The sequence below is a fragment of the Caretta caretta genome, chromosome 3 (genome assembly GCF_965140235.1).
Source record: "Caretta caretta isolate rCarCar2 chromosome 3, rCarCar1.hap1, whole genome shotgun sequence".
Taxonomy (NCBI): Eukaryota; Metazoa; Chordata; order Testudines; family Cheloniidae; genus Caretta; species Caretta caretta.
In genome coordinates, this window is record NC_134208.1 from 74,462,983 (window position 1) to 74,476,448 (window position 13,466).

Here is a 13,466-nt window from a genome sequence, read left to right on the forward strand (position 1 = left end):
GCAACACTGAAAACATGTTAAAAATCTACTTATTTGTCACCATTTATTCTGCTTCTTTGCTTTTTGCAAACCATTAGCTTTGGACAATGCAAATAAACTAGTCAGTTTCACATACTGGTTCTCCAATGGTTGCCCAGTGTTGCGATATTTCTGCTCCACATGCAACAGAGAAATGTGTAAAACCAAACAAAAGTGTTTTCCTGAACATAAAACTATTTCTATTAATATTAGGGTTTGTAAAATTTTCATTTACCACAAAAACATAATTTTGGACCTACACTGCCCCATCAGTGATCTGTTAAACTGATTTATTGCAAAGCAGTTGATTAAAATAGATATTTTTGTAAAAAAAAAAAAAAAAGAGAGAGAGAGAGAGAGAGAGAAAGAAATCTGACCATTTTTGATATTGCTAAAGTACCTATCACTTTATTATCTGAGCAACAAAAATATCTTTTAGGAATTTGGTCATACATTATGTGTTTTGTTTAGGTTAAAATTCTGCAGTAACAACTTCAGAGCACTGGGACATGGTAATATGTCCTTTCTTCCTTTATTAGGGAAACAAACGCCCTAATCCTAAGTCACATCAGCATGAGTGGACTCTCATGCCCCTATAGAAGGATATTGACTTCTGATTGCTGGGTAGGGGCTTTGAGTTTTGTATTTAAAGCCAAATTCTGCCAACAGATACTTACATGTGACTCCCAGTGGTTTTATGGGGAGCCCCATGTCTGTATCCAAGAGCAGAAGTTGGCTACAGGAATCACAGTTAACAATTTCTTTTAAAGGGCACAATATGTCATTATTGATTATACAAACAGAGGTTCTGTTATAAATCTTTTGTCCATAGTGATCACAGGCTACAGTCTTATTTTGCTTGTGATTTGGGCATCCTACTTACATACATTGCCTCCTTTCTGTGTTGTGCATGCTTTGCCTAGATTCCTTAGTTGCTCAGGTATCCCAGCAGATGCACCCTAAAATATCTGTGGCTTGGCTACTTCAGCATAACTTGCTAATTGCAGGAGGCCAAGTCTGATACACAAATAGTTAAAGAGGAAGAATGTGTTAGCATTCTTTAAATGAGGTCTGCTTCATGTTTGTACACACATGCTCTTTTTAAAAATTCTGCTGGCATATTGTTTATGGTGGGTACTGGAAAACATCACATCTGCTTGCATCTTGCACAGAATCTCAATAACTCTATCATTCAGCAGTAGTGCTTGTTTCTGTGCTAGGCCTTTGTGGAGAGTCGATAATGCCTGCCATCTGCCACAGAGCACACAGCTACCTGCCAACAAGCAGGCTGGGGTGACCTCTGCTTCCCCACCACTGATTAGTATTCACACGCTGGCTTATTAGGAATGACCCCACCAGGCCCCTCTGTTTCTTTGCCTTTGCAGTGCTTGGCGGCTCACCTGGCAGGCACTGCAGTGGAGGAAGCTAAAGATATAATCAGGGGATGCAGGCAGGCTTTGCAAAGCAGATGGTGTCTATAGTCTTGTGTCAAGGGACTGGACTGCTAATGCAAAAATTAATTCCTAATATTCAAATATTATATATTGTAATGAATAGCTATATACTGTGGAGGCCACTGTCAGAGGCTATTGAGTTACCAAGTTACAGGGTATTTAATATAAGGAATTACCGCACAGACTAATTGTTCTGACTTCCCCCACTAATAAATTAGACCTTTTGTAGCAGGTTGTTTAACTGTTCAAGGTAGCTGGAGCAGTTGTTTTCTGACTCCTAAAGTTTCATATCTTTTTACCCTTAAAAAAGTAGTAAAACTCCTGCAGTGCCTCCTTCCTGGTTAATAAATATTCAAAACCATTTTTCTTACATAAATGATTCAATCAAAATACGGAGGGATAAAGAAAACAAAATGGAATGCACAAATACTTTGGTAAGATGCTATGAGATTTTTTTTTCCTGTTCCTTTGCTTCCTAAAGATAAAAACCAAATATGTTTCTGAATGGAAGGGGGGAAAAAACCCTCTTCCAGCCCTGATTATAGCTCCCTGTTCCAGGTTTCAGTGCGATTTACAGAGGAGAGATCTAATACTTTCTTACTGAAGCATGTCAGCACCGCATTCTATTTTTTTTTTCTCTGTGACAGGAGAGAGCAACGTCTGAAACCCTTAGTCTTTCAGAAATGTTCTCATGACTTTGTCAGCACAGATACACTTATTTTAATATTATATTGCGCCAGATGAAAATTATAATTGTAATCTACACTCTTGCTTGGAATCTATCCCTTGATTAAAATCTGTCCATGAGTAATTCAGATTCACCATATGTCATGAAAGAAGATTTTTTTCAATATATTCTAAATAAAGGATCAAGGGAGATTAGATGAAAAAGTGAATGTTGGGGGATGGTGGAAATACTGTGTTTTATCCATGGGAGAAGAGTCCCTGGCTCACCTGTACTCCTGTCACATCACCATTTTCATGTTTCAATTACACTTAAGAAATCAACATTTGGTTGTGTCTTCCATCTGTCCTCTTATCCTGTCAAACCAACAATGCCTGAAGTATAACCAAAGACAACATTTACCACATGGCTACATTCTAAAGAAGTGGAAAAGAACCTCTGAATTCTCCCAAAAGATATATATTAAAATATAGAGCTACAAAGATTACCAGCTATGGTGTGGGTGTTGGAGTCCAATCAATTGACCAGCTGTTCTAAGTAACATTCAAATTTAGCAATATATTTACGCAAGATTTGTGGCTAGTAAGAGGGATATGTGACACTTGTAGCATTTGCAAGTCTCCAAGGACTGCTGAGCCTGAGACCAGTTTTTCTTTGTTTACATTTCTAGAATAAGTGGATAAGCCGAAGCCCCATGTTACAGAGGAGAGTGTACCATTCCATGGCGGCTGTCCAAAGGAGGCTTTATGTTTTAGGCGGGAATGATTTAGACTACAATAATGATCGGATTCTTGTACGCCACATAGATTCTTATAACATAGACACCGACCAATGGACGCGCTGCAGCTTCAACATGTTGACAGGCAAGTCTTTTGCATGAAATGTACAATGAAAGCAATGTTGTGGGAGGGTTTTGTTTTGTTTTGTTTTGATTCAGGAGCCTAATTCTCCTCCGTTACAGCACTTTTACAAAGGTGGGCCTCCACTGACTTCAGTGGAATCACTCCTGATTTAGGAACCGATGCAAACCCCATTGAAGTCAACAGGAGCCATTGCCTTGCTGCTCTAAGAGAGAAGAGAATCAGGCAGAAAACATTTAAGAAGAGTGTTCTTTTAGAGCATTGCAGGCTACATTTTCAAAACGATGCAACTAAAAGGGGTTTAATTAAACAATCAAAATAATAAAATGATTAAATCTTATTTCCCCTTTCACTAGGTGCTTAATTGCACCAATGGAAATATCTCACTTTTTTGAGTACACAAAGGCAATTCAACTATACCTTGCACTCCATGAAAGTGTAGTTTTATAGGGTCTGCTGCTACTGGTGGTAGTGGTGTTCAGAGTATTTATGGAGATGGATAACTGTCCCAGACTTATTACTACATAATAGTGTCTTAACAGGATGCCAGAAAGGAGTTTATTTATTAGAACTAAATCAAATCAGAGATGAGTAGATTAGCATTGACGGCTGCTGGATTTGCAAACTTCCTCTTGAGTAGCTTGAGGGATCATTGCAGTAACAGCTAGCAAAGCAGTGCACCTCATTTACCTCTGTCACACACATTACCTAGCATCATGACTGTGTGATGTGCCTCTCAGAAATACTATTGAGTATAAGCAGCAGGGAGATACAGCCCAACATTATGCCAGGCAAGTAATGTGTCCCAGGAGTAAACCAGTGGCAGCTGCCTAGGGAGCCGCATTGAAAGAGGCATCTCCAGAACCTTACTGCAGGAATGCTGAGGTCATTCAATCATTGGCCTGACTTGAACAACTGTTCCTTCAGCTGCGGAGTTTCTGTCCGCCCAAATGCTGGTTCTTGCTTCTGCTCAGTCAGCTGTAAGCGTCCTAGAATCTTGCTCGGTTGTTGCTCAGAATCCTTTGTATAGGCACCGCAACAACTTTCTTGATGCAGCCCAGCAAATGAAGCAAAGGATTCAGGAGCTAAAGGCTGAGCAGCAGCGAGAACAAGGAGTTTGCGGAGTTGGTTAAGTTGAGGGAAGGGAGTAATATACAGTGGTCACCAAATCCCATCTTCAGGGATTCCTAGGTTGCTTTAAGGGCCAGCCTGATGTCAACATCATTCTTTTAAGTATCGCTTTGAAGTTACTAGTTCTGGAAGCAAAGACATAGATAATACACATGTCTGGCTGTTTGGTGGCTGAGTCAGGGAATCAAAATGCTAGACTTAATTGAGTGAAATGGTGTTGTCATAAATATAAAGGGAAGGGTAAACCCCTTTAAAATCCCTCCTGGCCAGAAGAAAAATCCTCTCACCTGTAAAGGGTTAAGAAGCTAAAGGTAACCTCGTGGCGCCTGACCAAAATGACCAATGAGGAGACAAGATACTTTCAAAAGCTGGGACGAGGGAGAAAAACAAAGGGTCTGTGTCTGTCTGTGTGATGCTTTTGCCGGAGACAGAACAGGAATGGAGTCTTAGAACTTAGTAAGTAATCTAGCTAGGTATGTGTTAGATTATGATTTCTTTAAATGGCTGAGAAAATAGCTGTGCTGAATAGAATGAATATTCCTGTCTGTGTGTCTTTTTTGTAACTTAAGGTTTTGCCTAGAGGGGTTCTCTATGTTTTCAATCTAATTACCCTGTAAGGTATCTAACATCCTGATTTTACAGGGGTGATTCCTTTACTTCTATTAAAAGTCTTCTTGTAAGAAAACTGAATGCTTTTTTCATTGTTCTAAGATCCCAGGGTTTGGGTCTGTGGTCACCTATGCAAATTGGTGAGGATTTTTACCAAACCTTCCCCAGAAAGTGGGGTGCAAGGGTCGGGAGGATTTTGGGGGGAAAGATGTGTCCAAACTACGTTTTTTCAGGAACCCAGATAAAGTTCGGTGGTGGCAGTGGAAATCCAAGGGCAAAGGGTACAATTAATTTGTACCTTGGGGAAGTTTTAACCTAAGCTGGTAAAAGTAAGCTTAGGAGGTTTTCATGCAGGTCCCCACATCTGTACCCTAGAGTTCAGAGTGGGGAAGGAACCTTGACAGGTGTTCTCTCATATCGATAGATACCTGGAACTGGTAAAACAGGGGAGGGAATAAACTTTGTTTTAAATTAAGTTTCCTTTCCATCCTTCTCTCCCCTTCAATGCTTTTAAAGGTGCAGGATTGACAGCCTCTGGCAAAGAACCACTTTGTTTTTTGCACGGAATAGGCAGCACAACAGAAGCAGTGGCAATGCGGGCTTCCTCACTTTGGATGTGCCTGAGCACCTCTGAAGTCAATGGGATCAGTAGCAGGGCCTGTGCTTCAAACCTGACGTTGAAGGAATGGTTCCAAGGATGAGGGTAGTTTTTCCTCTCTGTACCTTCAGTGCTCAGCCTTTCTGTTGAGATTGCCACTAAGGATTCAACTTAGAGCTGTGCTTCGTGATGGGACACAGAGTTTTAAACAGTTTTAAACAGTGTTTACATTTTTCTAGAATGTCATTAACATGCGCAGATTCCTTAAACAAGCTTTTCCTATTTAAAATAGGAACAACTTCTGGTTTTAGCTATACTCATCTAACCCTGTAAAATTCAAGAGGTCTGCACAGGTGCCAGTTTGGCTTCATTGGTCTAACAGTGTATCTTATTAGAGTAGTATGTTTATATTAAACATATGGAATACACACACACGCGTGTATAGTTGTAGATACACGCACAAGAGACTTAATTCCTCTTTCAGAGATGTATTGGTATCTACTATTTCTTAATGTTTATAAAATATACTTTTCTTTAATACACTTTAAACTTTGCAGTCTGTTCCCTATTCAAGTGTTACTAACCTGGCTTGCAGTGTGTGGTTTTTGGCATCATCTCTGTCCTTCAGGATAGCACTCAAATTGCATTCCTGGGGATAGTACATGATAAGCCCTTCTCTCCACTTTAACTGCCAGGAATTGGTAGTTCTGACACTGTCATGTTACAGCAAATCTATGTGTATCTCATGAACAAAATCTCTAACTTTTGATGCTAACAGAGTTAATTAAAAGATGCAAGTGCTTTCGATTTCCTTTTTGCTTTAGGTCAAAATGAATCTGGCGTTGCTGTCCACAATGGAAGAATATATTTAGTTGGCGGCTATTCTATTTGGACAAATGAGCCTTTGGCATGTATCCAGGTGAGAGATTTAGGTTCTTTTGAAGTCTCTTCAAATGTTTCTGCAAGGGTCCTTTTTGCATAGCTGTTATCAAAAAGCAAAATTTATTTGAAGTGGCGAGAGAAAGAGATTAGGGATGATTCTTATGCAGTCACTGAATCTCTAAAACATACCTGGGAAATGTTGTGGATATTAACAGATTTCCAGGTTAGCAATTAGATTTAATACTTCTGCATAAAATTTTCTGGGACTATAGATTGGGCAATTCCTCTCTTGACAAGATTTGGGTAAAAAAAAAAGCACTTGCATATTACCAGGTGCCATGACACTTAAAGTGTCTAAATGGAGGGGGAATGTCCTATTAATTTTTCAGCCCTCTCATTTTCTATAAAGAGGTCAGAAATAACCAGTAATTGATCTAGGTCAAAATTTAGGCTGGAACACCGCAACCTGCCTTAGTTGTGCATGTGTTCATTACTTTGGAGCATGTTTTAAAGTTCCACTGAGAGCTTTGCCATTGGTACTAGGTTCTCCAGTAAAGTCTTCTGCTGCTCTAGAGTCCATCATAACAGCAACTGCCCTCTTGATCCTTGGCCTTTCATAGATCCCCAAAGCTGTAAATAACCTGTGAAAGTGGGATTATAGAATCACAGAAATATAGGGCTGGAAGGAACCTCAGGACGTCATCTAGGCAGGACCAAGTATACCTAGACCATCCCAGACAGGTGTTTGTCTAAACTGTTTTTAAAAACCTCCAGTGATGGAGATCCCATCTCTTTTGGAAGCCTATTCCAGTACTTAACTATCCTTATAGTTAGAAAGCTTTCCTAATATCTAACCGAAATTGCCCTTGCTCCAGATTAAGCCTATTACTTCTTGTCCCACCTTCAGTGGACATGGGGACACTGATCACCATCCTCTTTATAACAGCCCGTAATGCATTTGAAACTTATTATCAGGACCCTCTGTCTTCTTTCCTCAAAACTAAACATGCCCAGTTATTCTAAACCTTTTGTCATTTGTTGCTCTCCTCTTGACTCTCCAAATTGTCCACATCTTTTCTAAAATGTGGCACCCAGAACTGGACACAGTACTCCAGCTGAGGCCTCACCAGTGCTGAGCAGACCAGGATGGTTACTTTCCATGTCTTACACAACATGCCTCATGTCATACTACTCTCCTGTTAATACATCCCGGAATGACTGCATCACATTGTTGGCTCATCCAATAACTCCCAGATCCTTTTTTAGAAATATTACTGCTTAGCCAGTTATTCCCCCTTTGTATTTCATTTGATTTTTCCTTCTTAAGTGTAGTACTTTGAACTCCCCTTTATTGAATTTCATCTTGTTGATTTCGGACCAATTATCCAATTTATAAAGATCATTTTGAATTCTAATACTGTCTGCCAACCCTCCCAGCTTGGTGTTATCCACAAATTTTATAAGTGTACTCTCCATTCAAGTAATTTATGAAAATATTAAATAGTACCACACCCAGGACAGGCCTCTGTGGGACTCCGCTAAATACATCCTCACAGTTTGACAGTGAAGCATTGTTAATTACTCTTTTAGTACGTTCTTTCTACCAGTTTTGCACCCACCTTATAGTAATTTCATCTAGACCACAATTCTCTACTTATGAGAATGTCAGGTGGAACTGTGTCAAAATCAAAATACATGATGTCTACAACATCCTGGCCCCTGGGCCAATAACCCTGTCAAAGAAGGAAAGTAGATTGGACTGGCAAAATTTGTTCTTCACAAATCCATGTTGGCCATTACTTATCACCTTATTATCCTCTAAATGCTTACAAATTAATAGTTTATTCCAGTATCTTTCCGGGTAGTGAAGTTAGGCCAACTGGTCTGTAATTCTTTGAGTCCTCTTTGTTCCTTTTTTTTAAAGTTTGGTGCTATGTTTGCCCTTCTCCAGTCCTCTGGGACCTCACTTGTCCTCTACACGTTCTTAAAGATAATCGCTAACCATTCGTTCGGCTAGTTCCTTATGTACCTAAGGGTGATTTTTGTCAAGATCTGTTGAAGTGAATACATCAAACTTATCAAAATATTCTTCAACCTGTTCTTTCCCTATTTTGGCTTGTATTCCTTTCACCTTGTTAATTTTAATTGTGTTGAGTATTCAGTCACCATTATCTTTTAAGAAAGACTGAAACTAAACAGATATTAAACACCTCCACCTTCTTGAGGTCATCTGTTAATAGTTCTCCTATGCTAAGTAGTGGAACTACATTTTCCTTCAACCTTTCTCTTGCTCTTATGTATTTATAGAACCTCTTCTTATTGCCTTTGATGTCCTGTGCTAGGTGTAACATATTTTGTTTCTTAGCCTTTCTGATTTTGTCCCTACATGCTTGTGCTATTGTTTTGGACTGATCCTTAGCAATTTGTCACTGTTTCCACTTTTTGTAGGATTCCTTTTTAATCTGCAGATCATTAAAGAGCTCTTGAGGGAGCCGTATCAGCATCTTACTATTCTCCCTATCTTTCCTTCTCCTCAGAATAGTTTGCTGCTGCACCTTTAATATTGTCTCTGAGAAACTGCCAGTTCTCCTAAACAACTTGTTCCCTTACATTTTCTTCACATATATTTCCCTATGTTTTAAGTTTGGTGGAGTCCAATATCTTTATTCTGCTGCTCCCACTCCTTCCTTTCCCTATAATCATTAAATCTGTAATTGCACGATTACTTCCATCCAAATTGCCTTCCACCTTCAGATTTGCCTCAGTTCCTCCCTGTTACAGAGTAACAGCCAGGTTAGTCTGTATTCGCAAAAAGAAAAGGAGTACTTGTGGCACCTTAGAGACTAACCAATTTATTTGAGCATGAGCTTTCGTGAGCTACATGCATCCGATGAAGTGAGCTGTAGCTCACGAAAGCTCATGCTCAAATAAATTGGTTAGTCTCTAAGGTGCCACAAGTACTCCTTTCCTCCCTGTTACTCACCTTGTTATTTTCTCCATCTTCAGAAATAATACTGTCCCTAATACATTTGAAGAACTTATTGGACATTTTGTGTTGCCATACTACTTTTCCAATAGATGGCTGGATAGTTAAAATCCCACATTACTACTAAGTCTTGTTTTGGATATTTATGCTATTTTTACTAGACATTCCTTATCTAACTCTTCCTGACAGTAGACTCCTACATGATGTTGCCCCTGGTTTCCCACATATACTTTTATCTTCACCCAGAGACATTCAGCTGGTCTGCCAGTCACCTCCTTCTGGATCTCAGAACAAGAGTATATATTCTTGATGTATAATGCAACACCTCCTCCCTTTTCCCCTGCCTGTCCTTTGTGAACAAGCTGTAACCCTCAGTATTCTAGTCACGTGATTTATCCCACCAAGTTTCAGTGATGCCATTAAGATGTAATTTCTTATGTACCAATACTTCCAGGTCTTCCCCATATTCCTTGTATTTGTGTATAGACATCTAAAATGTTGAGCAGTTCCCCCACTGTTTTCTCCCTTGTTGCTTCTATGACCCTAATGTAATTTTCTATTCCCCGACATCTAGTAAGGTCATTTTCACACACTGTCTCTCTCTCTCTTTCTCACTTAGAGCCCTGTGTGGATACAAATTTATATCTGCGGATATAAATTGGCCTCCACGGAACCGCAGGGCTCTCCCGGGAACCACAGCAGCGAAAGGAGCAGAACGTGGGGCCGCCGCTCCTAGGAGCCAGCGCCTCACACCGGCAGCTCCTCTGGCTTGCTGTACCGCCCCCAGTCCTGCCCACTGGGGTAGGCACCAGGCTCATCAGCAGCTGTCCCTGGACACGCTCTTGTGTTCAAGCGGTGTGCACAGTTGCAGGGCAGAGCTGGGGGCAGGGCTGCGGGCAGTATAGCTGTGCTGGAAGAGCTGCCAGCACTGGCTCCTGGGAGTGGCAGCCCCAAGTTCCACTGCTTTCTCAGCTGTGGTTCCCAGGAGAGCCCTGTGGTTCCACGGATACTGATTTATAGCTGCAGATATCCACATACATGGATATAAATTTGTATCCGCACAGGGCTCTCTATATACTTACCTCTGGGCTTTAGGTGACTTATTTTCATTTTTCTGAGTGATGCAGTGCCCCAGTTGTAGAAACATCAGTGATGACAAGTTGAGAGGGATAACATAATTTACTTGGTCAATTGTAAATGGAAAATTAATTCACAATGGCTTGGATAGGAACACTGTACAGTGCACAAAATGTAACAAACAGCACAATATCAAATTGGGAAACGTACTAACAAACACACTTGTTTATAATCTGTGGGACCTTTTGAGTACTATTTCATCTCTGTTTAAATACTACTTGATGGGAAGTGAAAATGCATTTTGGGTCCTGCTTTTGCGTGGACGTTTCCCCACATCACAGAACCATCTCAGAACTGGCAGTCTGCCCAAGAGAGACTCGGGCCTAGAAGAAAAAAATATAACAAATGAGAAAGTGCTTTGGCAGAGCTGTAAGTGTTGACTACATATGCTCTCAGTTGCTGGCACGCTGCCTAGCTTTAACCAGCACTATAAGCCCTTCTATTTTCAAATTCAGCATGCTGTTCCCTCTTTCTGAAGAAAAGCACTTTTCTCTGGATGCCTTCATTTACTCTGTCATTCAGCTGGCCCTGAGTTCCCTTGCTCGTCTAAATACCAGTTTGATAAATGATTCATATTTCGTAGTAATGGTTTAGTGTTTCAGTGCAGAGTTCTACATGTGCAACCATGCAAGTGTAGAGCTAGTAAGTGGGATCAAATTTTACCATTTGCTATTAAGTGACGGCTAGGATAAGATTTGGGTGATATGGACATTAATACAGCACTTGATCCCTAAATAAAAGCCATTGGGCTGAAACTGCATTTCCTTGGGATTAATAAGTGTATACAATATGTGCCAGCAAATTTGTTGCCTATTTCTTCTGTGATCCTTGAAATATTATTTTCAGCATTTTGGTCCTGCAGGTGCTGGATATTAGCAAGGAAGGGAAAGAAGAAGTATTCTACGGGCCTACACTTCCTTTTGCTTCTAATGGAATAGCAGCATGCTTCCTTCCAGCTCCCTATTTCACATGCCCGAACCTCCAGACTTTACAAGTGCCTCACCACAGGATTGGCACTATGTGAGAAAAAGAATGCACCATCCATAAAAGCAAATGGGGGGGAAAAGCGCTGCATACAGCAATTTCACATTTGGATCAATTAAGCATGAAATGCTGCTTTATCTTCTACACATTTGTCTTAAAGTCAAATAACAATAGGCAAAAAAACGAACATTTTTTTCACTAAAGGCTCCACACCTCAGTCTGCAATTTCTCTCTGTCCCAAATTAGGAACATACACTTCATACCAACCCGTTTGCCATTTTCTCTGGGTGACAACTTATTACCTGCCTCTATTTAAATTCTTTATGCATCTTTGAAAGGCATTCTGAGTGCACCCAGCATCCTGCCGGGCCTATTGTTCCTTGGGGTCTGCACATTAAATGGATGGCAGTGGCCCTGTTCAAAGACAATATAATACAATGTTTATAAGCTTAACAAGGACAATATTCTATTATGCTAAATTATTCAACTTCCTAGGTACCTGTGGCAAAAAGGATAAATGCATTGACCTTCAGTTCCCAACTTCTTCACCACTGAAGTTTCTCATTTAAGAAAAATTTATTGGAAATTTAGATAGCGTGAAGCATAATAAAGTAAAAAAACCACCAAACCTCTTTCCTCTTTAAATGTATTATGGGCATCTACCAAGAAACTGATTTTTTGCATCTCATCCGAATACAGAATACACTGAGGTTTCAGTGGCTATTACTGTACAACAGTGTACTGAACCTACTTGTCGAAGAAATTGATATACAAAATTATCTTTATTTACCAAGGTCTACTTTTAAATGTTATCTTCTATCAGATGATCAATCCTTCCTGATACCGGCAATCTTTTAATGATTGGAAATAACCTCTTTACTATATAATTAAAATGCACCATTTACTTCATATTTTTAGTAGCCAGTTTGTAAAGGGTTACCATATTTACAATTCTCAATGAACAGTCTCATTTTGTCCAACATATGGTACCACAAATCACTGGCTTCCAGAGGCTAAATCGGTGTATAATAAAGTTTATATAAATTGAAAGAATAAATAAAATATTGTCTCCCCCTGCAATACTCCAGGCGTCTGTACAATTTATAATAATAAAACCAAACCATTATATTCTGGTTTTCTCTGGCTATTGTGACCCCCTGCCCTTTTTTTTTTTTTTTTTTGATGTTTTTGCCATTTATTTGCATATATGTGACAACATGGGTGTTCAGAAATATTAACCAAGAAGAATACTATTAAACCTCTCGGTTGATGACCTACGGCCGCAATGTATTTCTCTGATCTATGTACTTATAGGTCCCACAACACCACAATATTTGAACAGATCTCAGAACATAGAATTCCCGTTGCTATTCATGGTAATTTCAAGTCCAGAATAGAATCAAGGAATACCCAGTGCATTTTTGGAGAGGAGCATTTTGCTCTTAGTCCGATGAGAGCTGTTACTGGGTCAAATAAATTTGATCGTACAGATGGTAACTCTTTTCAGGGCTACTGTTAGTGATAAAAGGAAGTTCTACTTATCCCACCTGATTCTTCTTCTTGGAGTTGTCCTTAGGAAACTTCACCTTTTCAATGTGTCAGCATAGATTTTGTATCAAAAATTGTTTTGTCAATTGTCCTAGACAACTTAAAGGTAGACAGGGTCGAAGAGATCTAACTGCATATTTGTCACTGGGAATGATTATCTGAGCACTGACAATACTTTCTTTCCATGAAGACTCAGCTGTGAAGTTTAGATCAAGATATTTTTCCCCCCTAACTGCATGGCTCATGGGTCTCGAAGGTGTCTGAATTTTTTATTTTGCTTTTCTCTGGTCTCCTGCAGACCAGCATCCAGAGGCATTTCTTAGTTTCTCCATACAGAACAGGAATTCTTGAAAGTAATCTCCCTACATAGTGTATGGGGTCTATGCCTTGCTTTGTAGTTGGAATTTCCAGGACTGAGTTGTTTGTATTTTCCAGCAGCATCATTTTATTCTCTTGGGAGCGTGGTCTAAGTGATGGGAGCAGGGGTCTGAGAGGCCCCCAGCTTCTGATACTGGTTCTGCATATGAATGAGTCATCAACTTCTAGTCTGATTTCCCCCATCTAGAAAAGGTGT

At 39.9% G+C, this 13,466-nt stretch overlaps 1 protein-coding gene across 9 annotated transcripts in view; it reads left to right on the plus strand.

Annotated features, from left to right (window-relative positions):
• KLHL32 (kelch like family member 32) overlaps nucleotides 1-13,466 on the plus strand; it is a 236,131-nt gene that overhangs the window by 176,093 nt on the left and 46,572 nt on the right. For 6 of the 9 annotated variants that reach the window (XR_012667619.1, XR_012667618.1, XR_012667617.1 and 3 more), the window contains exons 10-11: nucleotides 2,828-3,020; nucleotides 6,180-6,274. Coding sequence is in view for 5 of the 9 variants with exons in the window: in XM_048844956.2 (XP_048700913.1) it covers nucleotides 2,828-3,020; nucleotides 6,180-6,274 (288 nt within the window). In the remaining 4 variants the exon portion in view is untranslated. Of the gene's footprint in view, nucleotides 1-2,827; nucleotides 3,021-6,179; nucleotides 6,275-11,222; nucleotides 12,425-13,466 lie in introns of those variants that run through there. The other 3 variants (XM_048844958.2, XM_048844959.2, XR_007355888.2) reach the window with 2 other exon arrangements.